This window comes from Gopherus flavomarginatus, chromosome 1, assembly GCF_025201925.1.
Source record: "Gopherus flavomarginatus isolate rGopFla2 chromosome 1, rGopFla2.mat.asm, whole genome shotgun sequence".
In the NCBI taxonomy this organism is placed as follows: Eukaryota; Metazoa; Chordata; order Testudines; family Testudinidae; genus Gopherus; species Gopherus flavomarginatus.
The window spans coordinates 88,669,990-88,695,867 of record NC_066617.1 but is presented as its reverse complement, the minus strand read 5'-3'; the positions used below and the strand labels follow the sequence as shown (position 1 = coordinate 88,695,867).

At 42.4% G+C, this 25,878-nt stretch overlaps 1 protein-coding gene across 1 annotated transcript in view; it reads left to right on the top strand.

The window, feature by feature from the left end:
* The window catches only part of CCDC38 (coiled-coil domain containing 38), a 46,996-nt gene that overhangs the window by 3,289 nt on the left and 17,829 nt on the right, over positions 1–25,878 (top strand). Inside the window, exons 3-9 of the mRNA XM_050935422.1 lie at positions 229–403; positions 1,483–1,550; positions 3,135–3,475; positions 15,870–16,138; positions 17,188–17,313; positions 22,105–22,170; positions 22,255–22,357. Of these exons, the coding sequence (XP_050791379.1) occupies positions 229–403; positions 1,483–1,550; positions 3,135–3,475; positions 15,870–16,138; positions 17,188–17,313; positions 22,105–22,170; positions 22,255–22,357 (1,148 nt within the window). The remainder of the gene's footprint in view (positions 1–228; positions 404–1,482; positions 1,551–3,134; positions 3,476–15,869; positions 16,139–17,187; positions 17,314–22,104; positions 22,171–22,254; positions 22,358–25,878) is intronic.

The following is a 25,878-nucleotide window of genomic DNA, read 5'->3' as shown; positions in this document are numbered from 1 at the left end:
AGTGGTTCCATTGAAATCAATGGAGCAACTCATAGTAGTAAAGTTAAACACATGCATAAATCTTTACAGGACTTGGTAATAAATGGAATATGAGTGGCAGAATAGGGCCCTGAGATATTATTTATACAGTGCTGTAGATGTATGGTATTTTACAGAAAGGGAAGTCCCTACCCGAAGAGCTCATAGTGTCATTAATAAACACACTTATCTGAAAATCTGTAAATGCAGGATAAAATAGCTCAACAGAATTTGAAGGTCCATGAAAAGAGCACATTTTCATCACGAGCAAAGTCTCGAGATTCTGTGAGAAAGATGGACTCAGTCATTGAAAGAGAGACCCGGGCTACAATAGATAAAGGGTATATTACTTCTGGTCCCAACTGGGCTCTTACTTTTGCAAAATGTGAGTACACTTTTTTAGCTTTACATTTGGTTATACACATGTCAGAGTTGCTTACCTTGACATTGATTTTCATCTATCGTACAATTAAATCTGTCATTTAGGACCAGATTCTGTAACTGGATCCCTGTAACTGGACTCCTGCACCTGCATAGAACCCCATTGATTTCAGTGGCGCTCCATAAAGGCAAAGGGATTTGGTTGCAGGATCTGACTGTTGGGCATGCAGGTCAGTTTTCAGGATTCAGGACAAGGATTTAGACTTGCATCCAAATTTTAAAGAGAGTGCAAATGTTTGCATCCCCATCTCACCACCATCACCACAGTCTGTTACTAATACAGTGGTGCCCAAACTTCCCCCCACTTACCAGTAACAGAATCTGTTTGTGTCTCCTCCCCCACTTCCATTTCTGCACAGTCATGACTTCCTCAGCAGAAGAGCTTGGGCTGAAGGCAGATCTGGGGGCTGAACTGGGGATGGGGTTAGAGGCAGAGCTGGCTTGGGGGCAGAGAGGAAATGAGGGCAGAGCTGGGCTGGGGGCGTAGCAGGGGGCAGAGTGGAGCTGTGGCTGGGTCGGAGCTGGGCTGGAGGCAGAGAGGGAATGAGGGCAGAGCTGGGCTGGGGGCAGAGCAGGGGGAAGAGTGCAGCTGTGGCTGGGTCAGAGCTGGGCTGGGGGCAAAGTGGGGCTAGGTGGCACTCACTCCCCATCCCCTTTGGGAGCTGACCTGGGCCCCGCCACATCTCCCCCCAATGTTCCTCTGTGCCCCTTGGGGGGGCACGCCCCACAGTTTGGGGACCACTGTACTAAGAATTAGTCTGCTGCAAAAAGCAGTTCCTTTATGTAATGTGCTGTTTTCAACATTAGAGCATTGGGAAGTCTAGTGAATTAATTCTTTGAAACTAATCCCAGTAAGACTTCTTCTGATGTCATTTTTTTGCTCATCAAATTAAATAAGATATAAAAATGTATTGTAAATCTTTGAATGTGAATGTAATTTATGGGATCTTATACCATGGAATTTGGAGGAATAATAGTAACATCATCAGATTAATTTTAACAACATTTAAATTTTCTTAAAAGGTTGCCAAAGTGACAAACAGTCTTTAACAGATTATATCAAGGAACAGAAGGAGTTGTTTCTGCTACAGGTACCCTAAAATGTTGTTGTTCTTATGGCTGGTGTTTTCTGAAAAATGTAGTTATAAATGCACACTAAGTGAAATAAAAATAGTGCAAGTAACGAGATTAGAATATTTCTGTTTATCTCTAAGTCTGAATTTTTGTGATGGTAAGAGGCATCTTGACCTGAGGTGCCACACTAGTCTGCATGTCTAATCCTGCAAACACAGAAAGCGCACGTCCAGACTAACCCGCGGCATCGGCGGGTTAAAATCGATTGCTCGGGGATCAATATATCGCGTCTAGTCTGGACGCAATGTATCGATCCCCGAGCGCGCTTACATCGATTCCGGAACTCCATCAACCCGAACGGAGTTCCGGAATCGACACGGAGAGCCGCGGACATCGATGCCGCGCCGTCCAGACGGGTGAGTACCTCGATTTTAGAAATTCGACTTCAGCTACGTTATTCCCGTAGCTGAAGTTGCGTATCTAAAATCGATTTTAATACCTAGTCTGGACGTGGCCTTAGATGACATTGAGTAATCTTAGGCCACGTCCAGACTAGGTATTAAAATCGATTTTAGATACGCAACTTCAGCTACGGGAATAACGTAGCTGAAGTCGAATTTCTAAAATCGAGGTACTCACCCGTCTGGACGGCGCGGCATCGATGTCCGCGGCTCTCCGTGTCGATTCCGGAACTCCGTTCGGGTTGATGGAGTTCCGGAATCGATGTAAGCGCGCTCGGGGATGGATACATCGCGTCCAGACTAGACGCGATATATCGATCCCCGAGCAATCGATTTTAACCCGCCGATGCCGCGGGTTAGTCTGGACGTGCGCTAAGTCACTGGAACTACTCGTGTGAGTAAAACTAATTCGCATATTTAAGTATTTAAAGGATTTGTCCCTGAATTTGGTAAAAAAGTTGAGTAAGGCTCACGTTCATCATAATAAAAGTGTATGGATGAGTTGCTTTTTTTCTACAATTACCAATTCAGTGACAGGTCAGGCCTTACTTGGAAGTTTTGCCAAATTGATATCACTGGAGACAGAAATTCTCAGTATATCTGAAGAGCAGATATATCACAGACAACAGTGCAGGTTTTTCCATACTATTAACTTTTAACTTACGTTCAGGCTGCATGCCTCCAGCAGGACTGCAGCTCTGTCCCCTGGGCTGGCGACCAGCACAGAGTCATTTTGCCAGCTTTGTACTGCCCGAGGAGCTCCCTTACACTGAGGATAGTCCCTCGGGAAAGCTCTGTTACCTCTAAGGTCTCGTTCTGTTGCCAAAACAGCATAAAGGGGCCTTAGGACAACTGAGACTCAGGCTTGGTATATGTAGTGTGAGTGAAAAATATAATTATCGGATTCTTGGTTTTGTATTTCTTGACACTGTGTTTAAATCTGTAAACTTAGCATTGAAATAATATATTTTGGCCATTAATTCTTTGGGCCATTATCCTTGTCTGAATTAGGGCAACTATTCCTATCTCTTTGAGCACGTCTTGCTAAGTTTACTTTGCTCCCTGAAATAATGAAATACAAATGCAAAATACATTTGGACAGCATTTTGTACATAACATTTCCCCACTCTGTTTTCCTAGTACACAGTAAAAGTGAAAAAACAAACTATAAAGAAGCTGGAGAAATTAGCAATGCAAGCCGAGAAAGAGGCCAGCTCTGCTGAAGCAAAGCTCGAAGACGATACAATTGCATTTGAGGAATTTCTGAAAGAAAACGACCGAAGTTCTGCAGATGCACTTAAAATGTTAGAATCACTATTACAGTTAATGTTTGTTTTAATTTTTGATCTACCAAAAACCGTACACTTACATCTCTGTAATATTTCCATGTTACTTTTTAGTGCAGCCCAAGAAACAAAATCTAAAATGGAAATGGCAGCAGATGTAAAGTCTGCTATTAATGAACTCTTCGCTATTAAAAGGTGAGATTTTTATGTTACAAATGTACTCCTCTTTTTATGGTAACAGTGGCACAGATTCTTCTCTTCTGAAGAACACTCTGGGGCAGGGCCGGTGCTACCATTTAGGCGGACTAGGCGGTTGCTTAGGGCGCCAGGATTTGGGGGCACCAAAAAGCGGCGCCCTCCAATTTTTTTTCAAGTGTTTGAGTGGCTGCTGCCCTGGGAGGGACAGGGAGTCTGAGCTGCCACCGGCAGCCCAGGGATTCCCCTGGGTCAGTGGGCCACTGGCAGCCGAGGCATTCCCTTGAGTCAGCGGGCCACTGCCGGCAGCCGGCAGCCCAGGGGTTCCCCTGGGTCAGCGCACCACCAGCCCAGGGGTTCCCCTGAGTCAGTGCACCGGCAGCCCAGGGATTCCCCTGGGTCAGTGCACCGCCTCCGGCAGCCGGTAGCCCAGGGATTCCCCTGGGTCAGTGCGCCGCCGGCAGCCCGGGGGTTCCACTGCGCAGTCGCTGCTTCGCTTCTCCTGCCTCCCAGGCTTGTGGCGCCAATCAGGTGTTTGGTGCCGCAAGCCTGGGAGGACAATTAGAGCAGGACAGTGTGCTCGGGGAGGACACGGAGCAGAGGTGAGCTAGGGTGGGGAGGTACCGCAGGGCTCCCCGGCCTGGGGGTGGGGAGCGGCCGCGGGGGGCGCCTCAGGGCAGAGGGGAGCTGCTGCAGGGCTGAGGGGACGCAAGGTGGAAGTTTCACCTAAGGCGCGAAACTTCCTTGCACCAGCCCTGCTCTGGGGGGAACTAATCTCTGAGGTTCACCCACTGCCAGATTGAGCTGTTCTGTAGGTGCACAGTTTGGGCCTGTCCCCGACACTCGTTGATCCCCATGAAGTGAGTTAAGTGCAGCAGACAGTTTCACAGACCTGTTTTACAGCAGTACATAGTATGATACTGTATCTTCATTCTGACAGACCAAACTCCTTTAAACCAATAACCAAAGATGATAGTGGGGACAAGTGGGGAGCTGGGCAACTGCACCTTCAGACCTGTAGGCTTGCAAAGAGGCAGTAGGCAGTGTCAGGATTTGACCTGGTCAGGTCTGTGAGGAGTGAGGGTGTTCTCTGCCACCCCAATGTCAGGTGCTACTTTGCTAGATTGGATTTCTCTGTGTGTGTGTGTGGTGTGGTTTTTTTTTAGTATTTTATTTGTGTGAACTGTGTATTTAGTAGAGAGTGTGTGTGTGTACGCACGCATAAGTATAAAGATTCTCTCAGCTTGGTACATGCACAAGTTTGAGGGTGGGGACATAGTATTGCTAGCAAAGCTGTTAAGATGGTCAAAAGGACAGTCTGCCCTGGATCTAGTTTGTGAATGTTTTCCGCTTACTATGTAAACTTTAGAATTTAGTGTGAAAATTGTCTGAAACAAAAACCCCAAAATAGGTTCATTGTTCTTTTTAACAATGGCTGGCATCCAGGTAGCTCACCAGAGTTGAGATCTGTACACAGAATAATGTATGAGGATTTAGTTACTGTTAAATAACCCATCATTAACATAATACCATTCACTTTTGTGGAGTTACAGTAGGGATGAATTTGTCCCTCAGTGCTTCATTTTAAATCAGTCAAAATATTAGTCATTTTGTATAGCTGACTGATAAAAGCTGGAAGATGAAACTACAGGTCAAAAAACGTCAGTATAATTTAGTTTTATATAGTTCTTCATTTCACATTGTAAAGCTTTTTGAGAGAACTTTACAAGAAGAGAGGCATCTGAAGATTCCACTCCCCAGGAAGCTGAACCTTCATGGGATGATAAAGGGGAAAGTGAGAAATCCATTCTCATGTTAAAAATGACTCCTATTTACTGAGTAAAGGCCCAAGTGGTCCTAGTTTGTCCTTACACTCCTCACTTGGGTGCAGATGCCCAGGGATCTCAGTCAAGCTACTTCCACAGTGAGGTATTTTTAGCCAGACCTCTCTTTGATTGTGTGGCTCCCACGCCAGGATGAATAGCATGTTACTTCCTCTCAGTAAACAGCCAGTGGTAACCATGCATGCATAACAAAAATTTAAAAATACAACCAGGAACTGTCATTCATTGATGTGGACAAATTTACGTTTCTGATTTGAGGGGAAAGAGGAAAAATGTTTGTATTGTACCCAGTACAGTGAGTCCCTGACCTGTAGATGCTACTGTAATACAAATATAATGACAATCACGAAGTTCTAGTAATCTCAGCTATATTAGAGTTTCTCCAGGATGGTTGGTTGGAGTCATACAACTACACCTCTACCCTGATATAACGCGACCCGATATAACATGAATTTGGATATAAAGCAGTAAAGCAGTGCTCCGGGGGGGGCAGGGCTGCGCACTCCGCTGGATCACAGCAAGTTTGATTTAACACAGTTTCACCTATAACGCGGTAAGATTTTTTGGCTCCCGAGGACAGCTTTGTATTGGGGTAGAGGTATAAGCAGCATAGAAGCATGAGTGCTGGCCATAGTGGCATTCTGTAAGGAGGCACATTGGCTTCTCCATTTGAGTATTATCAGATGCCAAGATTAATCAGAACAACAGTTTAGACAGGCCAAGGGCTGGCCTTTCTAGTCACCATTACCTCAGAAAAGCAGGTTTTTTAATTGGTTCCTCTCAGGAGCGGCGCCAGGGTTTCTGACGCCCTAGGCAGATGGCCATTTTGCCGCCCCCCGCGGCCCCGGTGGACTTACCGCAGTCATGCCGGCGGATGGTCCGCTGCTGGAAAGGCTCCGGTGGAGCTTGCGCAGTGATGCCGGCGGGCAGTCCGCTGGTCTAAAGGCTCCGGTGGACCTGCCGCACCACCAGAGCCTTTAGACCAGCGCTCCGTCCACCGAAATGACTGCGGCAGCTCCACCGGAGCCTTTCCAGCAGCAGACCGTCCGCCAGCATGACTGCGGTAGGTCCACTGGACCCGCGTGCCACCCCCCCCGGCAAAATAGCGCCCCCCCCCAAATTCTGGTGCCCTAGGCCATTGCCTAGGTCGCCTAAATGGTAGCGCCGGCCCTGGTTCCTCTGTATGAAAACCACACCACTGATGTTGAGGAAAAGGATATTCTTATACAGTGGTGGATGACCTGCAGTTCATCAAGGTAATCCAATGACGGGCTGCAAGACAGTTTGTTTACATTGATTGTCCTCAGGCATGGCCGCCTGCAGCTCCCAGTGGCCATGGTTTGCCCTTTTCTGACAAATGGGAGTTGGGGGAAGCAGCACGGGCTGCAGGGATGTGCTCACCGTCGCTTCCCGCAGCTTCCATTGGCCAGTAATGATGAACTGTGCCCACTGGGAGCTGCAGGTGGCCATCTCTGCGAACGGTCAGTGTAAACAAACAGTCTCGCAGCCCACCAGCGGATTACCCTGATGTGCTGGTGCAGCCCGCAGGTTACCCACCACTGTTCTTATAGCTCCAGAAATCTTTCTGGTCAAGATAAATTTCTCTTTCCACAATTCCTTGGTCATAGTTCTTCCATTGTTTTGCTCTAACCTTTAGCACTCCTTTGGAAAGTTGTGCCATAAATGGGTATTTCTAGTGGTCTAAAGATATATCTCAAGCATATATGGAGTACACATGCCACTTGTACCCTGTTCATCTCATTCGATCCAAAATGCCAAGGTCTTCAGACAGCGCTGGATTAAGGCATAAACTAACTAAACTAGTTTAGGGCCTCGCAATATGAGGGGCCTCTAAAAAAGAAAAAACTGATTCCATTTCAAATTTTATCAAAATTGGTTGATAAATAAAGGAGATATAGGAAAAGAAGATTCTCTCTAAATATAGACATTTTCGTTCAAATATGACAAAATATACACATCTGGCTACACAAATTCCCTTACGCCATCCTGCCCTTACCCTTCACTAATTGTTCATTATTGACAGGCAGGAGGCCAGGGATGAGAAAAAATGATAGTTGCACTTGTAAAATTAGGATTGCTACAAATAAGTCTGCTATCAGCCTCCTAAGGCAGCGTTTTGTTGGTCAGCTGCTACTGGTAAAATTCTGACTGTGCCTAGATAACTTTTTAAAATAAATAACTAACCTAACTGCCGATAAAATTGGGAAAAATGTGAGGTTGAAGATGGCAGTGTCATGAAGAGCAATCCTGCCAAGCTCATACTCATATGGGACTCATCCTAGGAGTGACATGATATATAGTGTCCCTCTTGGCTGGTAATAGCTAGAAGGCCGCCATCTTTTGTTTACGGTACAGCACACTCAGTCTTGTAGTGCCTTCGCTCCTGTGTTTTTCGTTTTCTTAAGTGTTAGTGTGTTCTTTCTTCTTTTGATCTGTACATACGTACAATTGTGTATTTTAATGTGCACGTCACACGCTTCACACGCTATCCATGCTCCACATGAATGAGTTTGCAGGTGATCATCTTATGGACTTGGGTTGAGTGGATCTTGAGGAGGATACATTTGTGTTGGCTTCCTGCCATCAGTTTCGGGAACCTTCACAGTAAATATCAGAGAGTGCTGACAAAAGGATAAATAGAGGGTTTTGAGAGAAGGGAAGGAAGATATACATATATATCAAAGTATTCTGAGTACTTGGTGAGCAAGTTATTTCTATGTGCTATTAAAGCCTGTAATATGCATTCTATTTGCTTGAATATAGGCTAGTTTTTCTCACTTTCTCAATGCCTGTCTAGATTACCAGTTTTTTTTCTGGTAAAGTCTTTCTTTCTCTTTCACGCATATAGCTTGTTGTGACTCTGTGTGTCCAAAGTGTTTACTCAAGATTAATTAGTGGTCCTGAGGGAGAAAGAGGATAGAAAAACAAACATAAAGAGAGATGTCTGCCTAGAATATTCTGCAAGAAAAGCTATCCGCCCTAAGCCTTCTGTGCATCGAAAGTGACAAACTCCAAAGCTTATCATTTTAGGACATCAGTAATGACTTTGCTCTCCAAAATCATGAAAGAAAATGTTTTAAATTTCAGTGTTACAATTAATGTGATGTGCAGACAGACGTACTGCAGGTTGTACCACTGCCTTTAAGTAAGGTGGTCTGTGTAACTGTAACTGTGTTTGTGTTGCTGTAGGTATAAAGTTTTCATATCTACTAATTAAGAAATCATAGATGAAAATATGTTAATTTGAAACTGTTTTATAATTCAAACAGGCATATTGCAAGATGTGTTTTAGTTAGTTAAAATTCTATTTTTACAACTTTGCCTTTGCATATATGCAAATATAAAGCTTTAGTGTTTATATGTTCAATATCCTTTCTGTGAAAATAATTAATATTTTTTATGGTATGGGGCCTCTTACATTGGACATAGTTTAGGGCCTCAGAATGTCATAATCTGGCCCTGTCTTCAGATCTCAAAGTTACTACAGGTAACATGTTAAAATACTGCACCAGATGGCATGCTTAGCATCTGGGAAGCTATTCACAGAAGTCCCTAGTGGCATTGGGAAAAAAATATCTGTACCTCATCCGAGGAAGATTTTCAAAGTAAGTTTCCATTCCTTTGCAGAGGTGTCCTTCAGTAGGAAGTTGCTACTGGGTTAGTTCCCACCTAATTCCTTGCTTTATATGAGAGTAACTTCCTTTCCTGCCTATTATTCTACTATAATAATAATTAAAACACTCATCCTCCTACACTTCTGTGATTCAACTCTTACTGCTTCCCATTATTGATGAATTAGGAGAGAAGCTTTGCAAGAGAATGAGAAATTTCTTATCCTAATAGTGTTCTTTCTGCTAGGACCTTGTCGCCTCATTCAACTCACTTGGTAGTCTGGTAAATAACCAGAATACAAACAACTTTTTATCAAAAAGGAGATTTAGACATATAGAATCATAGAACTAGAAGGGACTTCGAGAGGCCAACGAGTCCAGCCCTCTGCACTTGTGTTAGAACTAAGTATTATCTAGATCATTCCTGACAGGTGTTTGTCTAACCTGTTCTTAAAAATCTCCAGTGATGGAAATTCCACAACCTCCCTAGGCAATTTATTTCAGTGCTTAACCACTCTGACAATTAGTAAGTTTTTCCTAATGTCCAGCCTAAACCTCTCTTGCTTCAATTTAAGCGCATTGGTTCTTGTCCTTTCCTCGGAGGTTAAAAAAAACAAATTTTCTTACTCTTCCTTGTAAAAACCTTTTACATACTTGAAAACTGTTATCATGACCCCTCTCAGTCTTCTCTTTTCCAGACTAAACAAACCGAATTTTTTCAATCTTCCCTCATACGTCATGTTTTCTAGATCTTTACTGATTTTTGTTGCTCTTCTCTGGACTCTCTCCAATTTTGTCAACATTCTTCCTGAAATGTAGCGCCCAGAACTGGACACAATACTCCAGTTGAGGCCTAATCAGCACAGAGTAGAGCGGAAGAATTACTTCTTGTGTCTTGCTTACAACACTACTGCTAATACATCCAAGAAGGATGTGTGCTTTTTTTGCAACAGTGTTACACTGTTGACTCATATTTAGCTTGTGGTCCACTATGACCCCCAGATCCCTTTCCGCAGTACTCCTTCCTCAGCAGTCATTTCCCATTTTGTATGTGTGCAGCTGATTGTTCCTTCCTAAACAGAGTACTTTGCATTTGTCCTTATTGAATTTCATCCTTTTTACTTCAGACCATTTCTCCAGTTTGTCCAGATCATTTTGAATTTTAATCCTTGTGACGTTGCACCTTATATGATTTTATGAAAATATGCTGTTGAGTGTGAATATAAGGTAACTGGAATATGCTTCATGCAAAAGGTCTCTTGTAAGGTATCATTACAAAGCTTATAATCTACTGAATGTGGTCATCCTCTTTGTTTGAATGTATCATTCTTGTATCTGAAACTAGAAATATGAAATATAACTCTGAGGTCCTATTATAATTATGCAAAGTATAGGCTATTAATGGTGGTTAGGAATCTTGATGGCTCCCATTGACCAGAACAATTAACTGTAGATGGCTCTGTTTTACTTGTAAATCTTCCTATATACGTGTGTGCTGGCAAGTGGGTAATAAAGTTTTACAGTGACGTGATCATGTCACCTGAGCGGGAATCCATCTTTAACCTGCTGATTTTTCATTTAGAAGGAGGGGTGGGAACCCAGAAAGGAACAAAAGATTCCCACCTTATGCAAAAGATATATAAGTGGGTGGAACAGAACAAAGGGGACTGCAGTCATGGGAAATCCCCTAGCTACCACCTGAGCTGGAACAAGAGCTGTACTAGGGAAAGGATTGTGTCCAGACTAGGAAGGCATCCAGTCTATGAAAGAAACTTATTGAAACATCTCTGAGGGTGAGATTTTATCTGTATTCAGTTTTATTACTGTTTTAGGCTTAGATTTGTGTGTTTTGTTTTATTTTACTTGGTAATTCACTTTGTTCTGTCTGTCATTACTTGAAACCACTTAAATCCTACTTTTTGTATTTAATAAAATCACTTTTTACTTATAAATTAACCCAGAGTATGTATTAATACCTGAGGAGGGGAGGGAAACAGCTGTGAATGTCTCTCTATCAGTGTTATAGAGGGCGAACAATTTATGAGTTTACCCTGCATAAGCTTTATACATAGTAAAATGGATTTATTTGGGGTTTGGACCCCATTGGGAGTTGGGCATCTGAGTGTTAGGGATAGGAACACTTCTTAAGTTGCTATCACTTAAGCTTGCCGTTTGTGGGACGTGGTTCAGACCTGGGTCTGTGTTTGTGGCCGGCAAGCATGTCTGGCATAACCAGGCAGAGCTCTGGAGTCCCAAGCTAGAAGGGAAAGCAGGGGCAGAAGTACTCTTGGCACATAAGTTGGCAGCCCCAATGGGGGTTCTGTGATCTAACCCATCACAATCCTATCCTCCAAAGCACTTGCAACCCCTCCCAGCTTGGTATCGTCCGCAAACTTTAGAAGTGTAGTCTGTATGCCATTATCTAAATCATTGATGAAGATATTGAATAGAACCAGACTCAGAGCTGATCCCTGTGGGACCCCACTTGTTATGCCTTTCCAGCATGACTCTGAATCACTGATAACTACTCTCTAGGAACAGTTTTCCAACCAGTTTTACACCCACCTTATAGTAGCTCCATCTAGGTTGCATTTCCCTGGTTTGTTTGTGATAAGGTCAGGCAAGACAGTATCAAAAGCTTTACTAAAGTCAAGATATACCACATTTACCGCTTTCCCCCATCCACAAAGTTTGTTACCCTGTCAAAGAAAGCTATCAGGTTGGTTTGACATGATTTGTTTTTGACAAATCCATGCTGACTGTTACTTATCACCTTATTATCTTCTAGATGTTTGCAAATTGATTGCTTAATTATTTACTACATTATTTTTCCAGATACAGAAGTTAAGCTGATTGGTCTGTAATTCCCCGAGTTGTCCTTATTTCCCTTTTTATAGATTGGCACTATATTTGCCCTTTTCCAGTCTTCTGGAATCTCTCCTGTCTTCCATGACTTTTCAAATATAATCGCTAGTGGCTCAGATATCTCCTCAGTCAGCTCCTTGAGTATTCTAGGATGCATTTCATCAGGCCCTGGTGATTTGGAGACATCTAATTTGTCCAAGTAATTTTTAACTTGTTCATTCCCTATTTTAATCTCTTCTGATCCTACCTCATTTTCATTGGCATTCACTATGTTAGACGTCCAATCATCACCAACTTTCTTGATGAAAACCGAAACAAGTAAGTCATTAAGCACTTCTGCCATTTCCACATTTTCTGATATTATTACCCTTCCCCGCCCCCCCAATTGAGTAACGGGCCTATCCTGTCCTTAGTCTTCCTCTTGCTTCTAATGTATTTGTAGAATGTTTTCTTGTTACCCCTTATGTCTCTAGCTAGTTTGATCTCATTTTATGCCTAGGCCTTTCTAATTTTGTCCCTACATACTTGTGGTGTTTGTTTATATTCATCCTTTGTAATTTGACCTAGTTTCCACTTTTTGTAGGACTCTTTTTTGATTTTTAGATCATTGAAGATCTCCTGGGTAAGCCAGGGCAATCTCTTGCCATTCTTCCTGTTTTTTCTATACAGTGGGATAGTTTGCTCTTGTGCCCTTAATAATGTCTCTTTTAAAAGCTGCCAACTGTCTTCTCTTGTTTTTCCCCTTAGACTTGCTTCCCATGGGATCTTACTTACCAACTCCCTGAGTGTGCTAAAGTCTGCCTTCTTGAAATCCATTGTCTTTATTTTGCTGTTCTCCCTCCCACCATTCCGTAGAATCATGAACTCTATCATTTTATGATCACTTTCACCCAAGCTGCCTTCCACTTTCAAATTCTCAATAAGTTCATCGATTCATAGACTCTAGGACTGGAAGGGACCTCGACAGGTCATTGAATTCAGTCCCCTGCCCTCATGGCGGGACCAATACTGTCTAGACCATCCAGAGGTGAAAGTAAGCCTGTACGGGCCAGTACAGAGGACTGGTAAGAAAAGGAGACTGCCTGAGGGAGGGAGAAGCCTGCCCCCTGGATAAAAATAGTTTAAACTCAGCTGTTCCCTGAGCAGTTCAGCACCCGGGGTTAGGAGCAGTTTCTGGCATCCTTGTTGATTTCACTCACAGTAGCTGGGGGAAGGGGGGAGGGTGTGTTTGACCATGGCAGGGGCAGTCCATTTCTGCCCCTGGGATGAGGGGATCTCTCCAATACTAATATACACAACAAATACAAGCATTTGGCTGCACAGCTTAAATCCAGAGCTAATAAAAGCAGGTGGAAGGGGAAAACTTCCTGTCACACTGGTTTCTCATCTCCTCCCTCCCCCTCCTCCAGCCAGGCTGCAGACAAGGCTCTGCATTCCTCCCCTGCTACTCCCCTGAGCAGAGGTTCTCCTCTAGGCTCTAGCTTGCAGTAGGGAGACTGGCTGAGATGCCTGCTGCTGCTGCCTGCATAAGAACAGTTTAAACTCAGCTGTTCCCTGCGCAGTTCAGCCCCCAGGGTTGGGAGCTGTTTCTGGCATCCTTGTTGATTTCACTCCCAGTTGCTGTTGGGGGTGAGGTGGGGGGGTGACCATGGCAGGGACAGTTCTTTTCTGCTGCCGGGATGAGGGGATCTCCTATACACAAAAAACACAATCAAAATCAGGAGCTATTTCCAAGTTCAAATCTATCCCATTCCCTCCCCAGCAGAAGATCATGGTTGTGATGTCCAAACTGCGTGCAGATCCTCTTTGAAATGTTACTGAACCACACAGGGAACAGCTGAGTTTAAACTGTTCTTATGCAGGAGGCAGGCTTCTCCCTCCCTCCCTCAGCCAGTCTCCTTGTTCTCTGCTGCAAGCTAGAGGGAAGCCCCTGCAGCTGCTGAGTGCCAGGCAAGGAGAAAGCATGGAGCCTAGTGTCGGCAGCCTGACTGGAGGAGGAGGGAAGACGCAGAGAAAAATGTGACAGTGAGTTTTCACTTTTTCAGGCTTATTCCAATAGTAAAGTTTTATTACAGACAGTACTTGTAGTAGTAAAAGTAGCTTTATTTTCTCATCTATGTCATGCAATGGGAGGGATCCATGAAGTACGTAGGAGAGGTGGGTTGCTTGTGATTGGACCATATGGGTAAGAAATGTAATTTACTTTCACTCCTGCCCAAACCCCAGGGCTCCCAGCCGCCTCTGCAGCTGGTAGCTCCAGGGATGATTTAAAGGGCCCAGCTCCTAGCTTCAGCCAAATCCCTGAGCCCTTTAAATCCTGATTTAAAAGGCCCAGGATTTAAAGGCCCCACCTCTTCCGATAGAAGCCACGCCTCTTCCAGTTGAGGCCCCTCCCCTTCTGCAGGACTCTGGAGTACCGGTAAGTCCTTTAAGTTACTTTCACCCCTGATACCATCCCTGATAGACATTTATCTTACCTATTCTTAAAGATCTCCAGACATGGAGATTCTACAACCTCCCTAGGCAATTTATTCCAGTGTTTAACCACCCTGACAGGAACTTTTTCCTAATGTCCAACCTAAACCTCCCTTGCTGCAGTTTAAGCCCATTGCTTCTTGTTCTATCCTTAGAGGCTAAGGTGAACAAGTTCTCTCCCTCCTCCTTATGACACCCTTTTAGATACCTGAAAACTGCTATCATGTCCCTTCTCAGTTTTCTCTTTTCCAAACTAAACAAACCCAATTCTTTCAGCCTTCCTTCGTAGGTCATGTTCTCAAGACCTTTAATCATTCTTGTTGCTCTTCTCTGGACCCTCTCCAGTTTCTCCGCATCTTTCTTGAAATGCGGTGCCCAGAACTGGACACAATACTCCAGTTTAGGCCTAACCAGCGCAGAGTAGAGCGGAAGAATGATTTCTCTTGTCTTGCTCACAACACACCTGTTAATGCATCCCAGAATCACGTTTGCTTTTTTTGCAACAGCATCACACTGTTGACTCATATTTAGCTTGTGGTCCACTATAACCCCTAGATCCCTTTCTGCCGTACTCCTTCCTGGACAGTCTCTTCTCATTCTGTATGTGTGAAACTGATTGTTCCTTCCTAAGTGGAGCACTTTGCATTTGTCTTTATTAAACTTCATCCGGTTTACCTCAGACCATTTCTCCAATTTGTCCAGATTGGACAAAGTTCCTCCCTATTTGTCAATATCAAATCTAGAAAAGCCTCTCCCCTAATAGCTGTCTCCACCTTCTGAAATAAAAAATTGTTTCCAATACATTCCAAAAACTTATTAGATAATCTGTGCCCTGCTCTGTTATTTTCCTAAGAGATGTCTGGGTAGTTGAAGTCCCCCATCACCACCAAGTCCTGTGCTTTGGATGATTTTTTAGTTGTTTAAAAAAAAGCCTCATCCACCTCTTCTTCCTGGTTAGGTGGTCTGTAGTAGATCCCTACCATGACATCTTGTTTTTTACCCCTTTTATAATTTTATTGGGGTTAATTAGTATATCAGGAAGTTCTCTAAATACTAATAAATCAGTTGCTGGAGTGTTTCTTTTGCTCTGGAAGAACTCTTCTAATGGCTTGGTGGCCTGACCTAAAGGGTGGTGCTTAGTCCTACAGTATGCAGCAACAACACTGGACCACTCCAAATTTCTTAGAGTGGGGGGACATTAACACATTAGGGATAAATGGGGAGAGAGATGGTTAGCAGAAAGAAAATGATCAGGTAAGAAATTCTCATTCACTTTCCTGAGAGATCAGCAGAAAGAACATGTGTTTAGTGTTTCATTGAAAGGCTGTGAACAGTTCAACACACCTTTTTAGTTCTGCACCATATTATCTATAATAAGTATGAGTCCATATGCTGAGGAGGAACTTTGAAGTCACCTCCTGATCCAGATGTGAGAGGGTTTCTCAGTAACCGACATTTTGAAAAATGCCAGTGTAATATGTGACTGATAATGTCATTTTAAGCTGATATAATTTAAACTTTACATTTTTTGTATATCTGCTTGTATATTAACTGTATACTCTTAACATATTTTTGTAGTGAAATTGCAAATGCCGAATTCCTTCTCATGGAGAGTTTATATTATGAAGATTTTTTGATGAAACTTTCTCCTAAAGAATGGCAAGAAGAACAGAGAACAAAAAAGTTGAAAGCAAGAATAGACAAACAGAGAGAAAGAGAGATCATGCAGAGAGAAATGATTACATGTGCTTTCACTCCACACCAAGAAAAAGAAAGTGCACGCAAAGAGAAGATAAGTTCTTCAATTCCACGCCAACCACACCACGGTTCTATTTTTTTAAAGCAAAGTATGTATCTGAAAATATAAAGCACAATCTATATAAATGTGATTAAGGCTGAAAATTTAAACACACACAAGTCAGGACTTTCAAAAATGAAGTGATCAGATGCTGATTCCCTTTCAGCGTTGCCAACTCTCATAATTTTACCACAAGTCTCGCAATTTTGGTGTTTTTTTCCCTTAAAACCCTAGCTTCTGGAATCCACAGATTGTGTGAGAGCTCAGCTTTCAGTTTTTAAAAAAGTAAGTTTCTAGCCCTCATGGTTACAGAGAAAAGCCTGAAAAAAAATGAAGCAAGTGCACCTTAAAGACTCAAAAACCAGAAGACAAATAAAAAGAACCCCAAATTTATTACCTCTTTTTTTAAAAAATTCATGATTTTTAAACCAGTCTCATGATTTTGAGGTCTTGACTCATGATTTTTTGAATATGTAAGGTTGGCAATTCGAGGTAAATAATGTGGCTGACATAAGCCCCCATTAGTGAGTTGCGTCTTTTGAAGCCTGTTTAAGCTAGCTTCCTAACATGAATGTTTATTTTCTTCTAGAGGCCTCACTTAGGCCTCGTTTATATTAAAAGTTTAATTAAAGGTGCATTTTTAAATTGATTTAATTAAAGCAGTGGAAACCTCTATGTGGATACTTAAATTAATTTAAGCCTGTCTTGCATTGATTTAGCTTAAACTGGTAAGGAATCTTCTAAATCAAGTTTTAATCAGTATAAGAAGTGTCTACATGGGTTTGCACCAGTTAAGCTAAATCAAATTAAAAACTGATTTTAGCTTAACTAGCGCAAGTTTCTTGTGCAGACAAGACCTTACTGTTAAAGGCCATTTCCCGTATTACTATTTGTTTTTCCCTGTAGCAGTTGGAAGAGCTTTCTTGGTTTAGCTGTACCTCAGATAAAAAGTTCCTTTACGTTATTCTTTATTTAGATCCCATTATATTCTCCACTTGCTTTCACAGTAAATCAGAGCAGTACCTTTGTTGTTACTGTCAGTCAAGCCACATTTCTTTTAGTAAAACTCTTCAGTTATAGTGCTGTTTATATCTTTAGATAGACTCTATGCAGCAAGTACAGACAGGCGCGTCAGCTCCTTTGAGAAAAGTGCTGGACACAATAGGAAAGCATCAGCTCTAAGTGCGAGTTGTCACCAGAGAACAGCGGTGCATGATAACAAAGGTATGAGGTCTATGCAGCAGGGTGGGGAAGGTATTCCTGTTCACTGATGGTAAAATTCACACAGTCATAGGGAGTTCATGCAAGGTCCTCTCCTTAGTAGGGTTGTGTCTGTGAGGAGCAGGGGCAGAGGGTGCACAGATGAAGCAGCCAGACATATGAGTGCACAGGTGAAGCAGCCGGACATATGAGTGCACACTACAAAATTAACTCAACCTAAGTGAAACAGGGATTGCAGTACTTACTGTGGTGCTTCCTGTCCACACTATGCCCCCTCTGTCAGTGGTGTGTGTCTTCACCAGAAATACTTCCACCAGCTTAATGGTGTGGGGCACTGACAGCTGCAGTTCCCACCCCTACCCTGGGGTGGGGGGCTCCAGTTGTGAGCCTCACGTGGAGCTTACAGCTCAGACTGTCAGCCCCAGGGAGGGTGGGGGTGTCTCCAGCTTTGAGCCCTGCATGAGGTTGACAGCCAAAAACAGGCGAAGTAACACATTGTCAACACGACACACTGTCTCCTGACTACCTCCACCTAAGGGCTACATTGCTTGCAAAGGTGGAGTTATGAGGTCAGTGTAGCGGGCGATTTACGTCGGTGGGAGCAACGTCTACCTTACGCCTTACGATGGCTTTATGTTGACCTAACTCTGTAGTGTAGACCAGGCCTCAGTTTCAAATAGCCTGACACAGAAGAGCCTACTGGGGCAAGGCAGGTAAAGGACCACTAGATTGGTGCTTATGCTGATCCAGTCTCACTGCACCCTTTCATAGGAGTTAGAAGGGGCTGTAGTCACTGTTCAGTGGCCATAGAAATTATGCACTGTACCTCTGTTGCCCGGCTGCAGGTTTGGGTATGGATTCCATCCTTTCCCTCCCTGCTGCTGTTGTGGAATTCCCAACACAAAGCCTGACTGTTTAGAACAAATGTGGCCACCGTGGCCACATGCAACAGCCTCCTGGGTGGTGGTGGGGGGCAAAACATTGGCCCCCCCTCCCCATGTTGTTCCTCTTTGCACCGCTCTGTACCACCTCTGGAGAGACAGTTAATTTAGCTGTCCCATCACAGGCACCTTCACCTGATACTGGTCTGGCTCCAGATGTTCACCGACAAAATTTTCATTCAGTCATCATACTTCTCCTGGTGTGAATAATCACAACAAACTCTTGGGCCTTCATCCACAAGTCATCTTAATACTAAGTTGTTGATTTAAATGGCCACCTCTGTAGTCTAGGTACTGGTATTCCTGCAAGTAGGGAAGAAACTTGAGGAAATGCCCTATAGTGGAAGGAATCTCTTCTTTTGGTGGGGGTGGAAGAAAGAGAGGGGCAAGATTACCTCAGATTGATCAGACTGGGGAAACTAGAACTCAAGTTGCCTCTGATGTACCCCAAAATAGAGGATTGCTATCTCCTCTTTGCAATTATGGTATAGGAAACAGAGGATTATGATTGTATGGGCAATTGCAATGGGCACCGCATTTCAAGAAAGATGTGGAAAAATTGGAGAGGGTCCAGAGAAGAGCAACAAGAATGATTAAAGGTCTTGAGAACATGACCTATGAAGGAAGGCTGAAGGAATTGGGTTTGTTTAGTTTGGAAAAGAGAAGACTGAGAGGGGACATGATAGCAGTTTTCAGGTATCTAAAAGGGTGTCATCAGGAGGAGGGAGAAAACTTGTTCACCTTAGCCTCCAATGATAGAACAAGAAGCAATGGGCTTAAACTGCAGCAAGGGAGATTTAGGTTGGACATTAGGAAAAAGTTCCTAACTGTCAGGGTAGTTAAACACTGGAATAGATTGCCTAGGGAAGTTGTGGAATCTCCATCTCTGGAGATATTTAAGAGTAGGTTAGATAAATGTCTATTAGGGATGGTCTAGACAGTACTTGGTCCTGCCATGAGGGCAGGGGACTGGACTCGATGACCTCTCGAGGTCCCTTCCAGTCCTATAGTCTGAGTCTGAGTCTGAGTATCCTGACTCTTATTCCTCAAATGAACCCCTAAGGAATTAAGATACTATTTTCACAAAATCATAGATTATAAAGCCAGAAAGGACAACTGTGGTCCTGTAGTTTGGCTGCCTGTATAACACAGGACTTCTCTGAATTAATTCCCATTTGAATGAGAGCATATCTTTTGGAAAAACATCCAATCTTGATTTTAAAATTTTCCGGGTTGGAGAATCCATCTCAAGTCTTGGTAAATTGTTTTGAGGGTGAATTACCCTCACAGTTAAAATTTGTGCTTCATTCTGAGTTTGTGTTTAGTTTCAGCTTCCATCCATTGGATCTTATTATACTTTGTCCCCTAGATTGAAAAGCCCTCTGTTATCAAATTTCTGTTCCCCATGTAGGTTCTTACTGTCACAGTTAAGGCCAACTGCACCTGTATTTCAGTAGTTCAGCAAGGGAATCCACTCTCGGCTTTCAGCACCCCAGCTGTTGCGTCTCTTGGGTGGAGACACCAGTCTCTCTTCCTTTGCCCAGGGCATTCCCAGGCTGGACAGTTCCCTGCCTCCACTCTGTCATTCCCAGCACCGACAGATGCCCTAGGACACTTGCTTGCTTTCTCTTCAAATACAGAGAACAGTGCAATTGCTACACATATAAGTTACCACATAGTATTTTCTAAGCAAACCCATTTTTCTCAAGGTAAGAAACATTACAGAGAAAACATTAAAAACAGTAAGAGAACATACATGCATGGTAATAAGCTTACCAGAGTTCATCCCGACTCTCACATGGGTTCTGACAAGTGCAGTCTTTTAATACCCATCCTAGGGGCATCCTTGTGGTTATAAGTTCAGAGCTTCAGTACAGAACAAGCACCCTCATAACACGTTCAGTTCCCTTATTATATGGTTCGAGTCTTTGAACTGGAGTCTCAGGAACCAGTAGTTAGTACACAAAGATTCTCCCCCTAGGGCATATCTTCAAAAGGATGGCTTTGTAGGGGGAGAATTTGCATTCTCTTCACCTCAATATATTTCTTAAGGAAATCCACTTCAATGTATTGTTCCAAAAAAACCTTTGAACTTCCTCCTACCTTCCAGGGACTGCAATAATCTTGTCTTTCTGTTAAAGAAGTTCCATACAATTTCACAATAGTACATAAACATTTGCACTTGTAATGCCGTGAACTCCAAAAAATGTTAACCCTCATTCAATAAGGTTTAACTTATTTCGGTAAAGTTTATCTTAATTCTGTAAGGTTTGTTCAGGATATTGTCAATCTGTCACACTTACAGACTGGAATCAAGTCACCACGTAACCTTCTTCTTGATATGCGAAACAGATTGAGCTCCTTGAGTTTGTCACTATAAGGCATGTTTTACAATCCTTTAATTATTCTTGTGGCTCTTTTCTGAACCCTCTCCAAATACATGCTAGGAAGGAAAAAGTAGGAGGTGTGGCCAGGATAGTTTTTAAAGTTTTTCCAAGAGTTACATGAGATGTGAATGGAATTTTCCCTTTCTGAGCAAACTTTTACTAAATATAGGCCTAGGTTACATTGACAAAACATGATGGTATATGTATGAGTGATGGTGATTATACAAATAAACAATGGAAAATTAGAAACTCTACATCCCTATTTTGGACCATTCTGTGCTCCTTGTTTTGCAGCTTATTGCCCCAAACCTGTAAAGACTTAAATATGCACTTAACTTTACACCTGCAGGTAGTCCCATTGACGTAAATGGGACTACTTCTGGGTGTAAATTAAGCATGTCTATACCCATTTTCCAGATCAGACCTAAGTGAACATTTTAGGACTTGCGTCTTTCCATATCTAGAGAAGAAAAACAAGAGAGGGTAAAACACCATTGAAAATAAGAATACAAACCAATTTGTTTATGCAAATACAGTGCAGACAAGACAAGTTTTATGATGAAATGGAACTTGGATGAGATATCTTTTCTAGTGTATTTTTCAGGGTTCTGATATTTTATAAAAGTTATAATAGAAAGTTAATATGAAGAAAACGTATGACTGAATAGTTAGTTAAAAGTATTGTAATTGAGGAGTTATTTGTTAATGTTCCCTAGCGGCTAAAGCAATCCACTGGTGAATAGAACCATCTTTTTATAAGATATGCTTTAGTCCCACACAAGCTATTGAGCTCAATGCAGGGGTAAGTGGGTGAAATTCAATGGCCTGTGACATATAGGAGGTCAGGCTAGATAATCTAATGGTCCTTTCTGGCATTAAAAGCTATGAACTCTAGATTACATAGCTCTGCTACTGATTCACCATGTGGCCATGGGCAAAGCACTTAAATACTCTGTTCCTCACTGAGGACATCTGTAAAATAAGTATATTGAGATGAATATCAACATGTATTGATTAGAGAGCTACATATAGATGAAGGTGAAGTTTAGCTGCTTCACTGCTAGGCACTGAAAAAAGAAACTGAATCACAGCACAAAGGAAAAATTTCTTGGTGCCTCAAGTCCAAAGCAAGGAAAACACATCACATATGACTTTTATAAAGTGGGTAAGAAGTTGTTATTATTCAGAAGCCTTAAAATAACATTGGTTTCATTTACAAGTTATGAAAACAGGATTTCTTTGTATTTATCTAATATATATTTAGAAAGAAACTGTATGATAGTTATAAACAAACTGATAAAATACACCACCTTAACATCTGGAGACCATGGCTGGTAATATTCCAAGGATCAAGATAAGAATATACCCCTTAGTGTGTAAGTTCATGTTCATATAGATGAATAATATTATAATTTGGATACATATTTACTTTCAAATTTATCCTTTTATCTCTTCACATTTTGAAGAAAATGAACGCAGGTCTTCTAGAAAGCTCACAGAAGCAGACTTGGGTGAAGAAGTGAAAATGTTAAGTGAGTGCAAATCCATCTTGACTGATAAAAAAAAGACATCATCAAGGTATAGCATCAGACAAAATTTGCTTTCTCCATTCTTAGTTTGCTTTCTCCATCTTCCTGTGTACAATAAGAAGAAAATATATCAAGTAAGAGAGCAAATGAAAATAAGAAATGCAATTATAACAGATACCTACATACCACAGTAAGGATGTTTATCAATAATTCTCCCACCTCCATAGTGATAGTGATTTGGTAGTGGTACCAATGGCCAAAGCCAACTAGAAGGATCCACATTTATGTGTTCCTCTGCACCTAGGTTAGCCTCTGTTGTGAGCATTGACATCTGGTAGATAGAAGGATTTAACAATCATCGATGCTAGCAACTTTAAATCAACAACTTAGTATTAAGGTGACGTGTGGATGAAGGCCGAAGAGTTTGTTGTGATTATTCACACCAGGAGAAGTATGATGACTGAATGAAAATTTTGTCAGTGAACATCTGGAGCCAGACCAGTATCAGGTGAAGGTGCCTGTGATGGGACAGCAAAATTAATTGTCTTGTGGCTGAAGGCTCACAGTTAGGCTTGGCAGAGGGGCTCCCACAGGAGGTGCAGCACTGGTTACAGAGCAGTGGAGTAGAAAGACAAGAGAACTGGGAGAAACAAAGGGGAGCAGGGTCGGACAAAACTGAGAACTGTAATTTAGCATCGTATATAGTTAACCGTCCTTTTCATCCTCTTTTAGTTAATGTTGTTTTTCTTTGCAGATAGACGTCTCTGTTTTGCCCATCCGTTTTGCCATGTTTCTGCCCTTGATTATGTGCTGGAACCTGCTGAAGGGCTGTCCCAATTTTAAAAATAGATATATCCAAGGCAACGTGTGAGCTATTGAGCTCACAACGATTGCTCCGTTTGCCTACATAGTCATTAATACCTGTATATAACACACAACTTTGGGAAGCACTTATAAAGCAGCTATTATTGAAAAGGGCAGTAACTATTCTTGTAGGTACAATAGAGTCCTGAAGAATCTGTAAGTAAAGGACAGTGCATTGAAATAGTTCCCATGCAGTAATAGGTGTGAGAGTTGCTTTATAAAATCAAATTTAATCCTGTTGGTTAAAGCTTCAGTTCCTCCCTTCTCTCCACTGCATGCTTTCGTGTTGTTGAGAAAACAAGACTATTGTGCATATATGGAGAAGACTAAGGCCTAACAGATTCATAGATTCATAGACTCTAGGACTGGAAGGGACCTTGAGAGGTCATCGAGTCCAGTCCCCTGCCCTCATGGCAGGACCAAATATTGTCTAGACCATCCCTAATAGACATTTATCTAACCTACTCTTAAATATCTCCAGAGATGGAGATTCCACAACTTCCCTAGTCAATCTATTCCAGTGTTTAACTACCCTGACAGTTAGGAACTTTTTCCTAATGTCCAACCTAAATCTCCCTTGCTGCAGTTTAAGCCCATTGCTTCTTGTTCTATCATTGGAGGCTAAGGTGAACAAGTTTTCTCCCTCCTCCTGATGACACCCTTTTAGATACCTGAAAACTGCTATCATGTCCCCTCTCAGTCTTCTCTTTTCCAAACTAAACAAACCCAATTCCTTCAGCCTTCCTTCATAGGTCATGTTCTCAAGACCTTTAATCATTCTTGTTGCTCTTCTCTGGACCTTCTCCAGTTTCTCCACATCTTTCTTGAAATGCGGTGCCCAGAACTGGACACAATACTCCAGCTGAGGCCTGACCAGCGCAGAGTAAAGCGGAAGAATGACTTCTCGTGTCTTGTTTACAACACACCTGTTAATGCATCCCGAATCACGTTTGCTTTTTTTGCAACAGTATCACACTGTTGACTCATATTAAGCTTGTGGTCTACTATGACCCCTAGATCTCTTTCTGCCATACTCCTTCCTAGACAGTCTCTTCCCATTCTGTATGTGTGAAACCGATTGTTCCTTCCTAAGTGGAGCACTTTGCATTTATCTTTATTGAACTTCATCCTGTTTACCTCAGACCATTTCTCCAATTTGTCCAGATCATTTTGAATTTTGACCCTGTCCTCCAAAGCAGTTGCAATCCCTCCCAGTTTGGTATCGTCCGCAAACTTAATAAGCGTACTTTCTATGCCAACATCTAAATCGTTGATGAAGATATTGAACAGAACCGGTCCCAAAACAGACCCCTGCGGAACCCCACTTGTTATACCTTTCCAGCAGGATTGGGAGCCATTAACAACTACTCTCTGAGTACGGTTATCCAGCCAGTTATGCACCCACCTTATAGTAGCCCCATCTAAATTGTATTTTCCTAGTTTATCTATAAGAATATCATGCGAGACTGTATCAAATGCCTTACTAAAGTCTAGGTATATCACATCCACCTCTTCTCCCTTATCCACAAGGCTCGTTATCCTATCAAAGAACGCTATCAGATTAGTTTGACACGATTTGTTCTTTACAAATCCATGCTGGCTATTCCCTATCACCTTACCACCTTCCAAGTGTTTGCAGATGATTTCTTTGATTACCTGCTCCATTATCTTCCCTGGCACAGAAGTTAAACTAACTGGTCTGTAGTTTCCTGGGTTGTTTTTATTTCCCTTTTTATAGATGGGCACTATATTTGCCCCCTTCCAGTCTTCTGGAATCTCCCCCGTCTCCCATGATTTCCCAAAGATAATAGCTAGAGGCTCAGATACCTCTTCTATTAACTCCTTGAGTATTCTAGGATGCATTTCATCAGGCCCTGGTGACTTGCAGGCATCTAACTTTTCTAAGTGATTTTTTACTTGCTCTTTCCTTATTTTCTCTTCTAAACCTACCCTCTTCCCGTAAGCATTCACTATACTAGACATTCCTTCAGACTTCTCAGTGAAGACCGAAACAAAGAAGTCATTAAGCATCTCTGCCATTTCCAAGTCTCCCGTTACTGTTTCCCCCTCCTCACTGAGCAGTGGGCCTACCCTGTCCTTAGTCTTCCTCTTGCTTCTAATGTATTGATAAAAAGTCTTCTTGTTTCCCTTTATTCCCATAGCTAGTTTGAGTTCATTTTGTGCCTTTGCTTTTCGAATCTTGCCTCTGCATTCCTGTGTTATTTGCCTACATTCATCCTTCGTGATCTGACCTAGTTTCCATTTTTTATATGATGCCTTTTTATTTTGTAGGTCACGCAAGATCTCGTGGTTAAGCCAAGGTGGTCTTTTGCCACATTTTCTATCTTTCCTAACCATCGGAATAACTTGCTTTTGGGCCCTTAATAGCGTCCCTTTGAAAAACTGCCAACTCTCCTCAGTTGTTTTTCCCCTCAGTCTTAATTCCCATGGGACCTTGCCTATCAGCTCTCTGAGCTTACCAAAATCCGCCTTCCTGAAATCCATTGTCTCTATTCTGCTGTACTCCCTTCTACTCTTCCTTAGAATTGCAAATTCTATGATTTCATGATCACTTTCACCCAAGCTTCCTTCTACTTTCAAATTCTCAACAAGTTCCTCCCTATTTGTTAAAATCAAGTCTAGAACAGCTTCCCCCCAGTAGCTTTTTCAACTTTCTGAAATAAAAAGTTGTCTGCAATGCAGTCCAGGAACTTATTGGATAGTCTGTGCCCCGCGGTGTTATTTTCCCAACATATATCTGGATAGTTGAAGTCCCCCATCACCACCAAATCTTGGGCTTTGGATGATTTTGTTAGTTGTTTGAAAAAAGCCTCATCCACCTCTTCC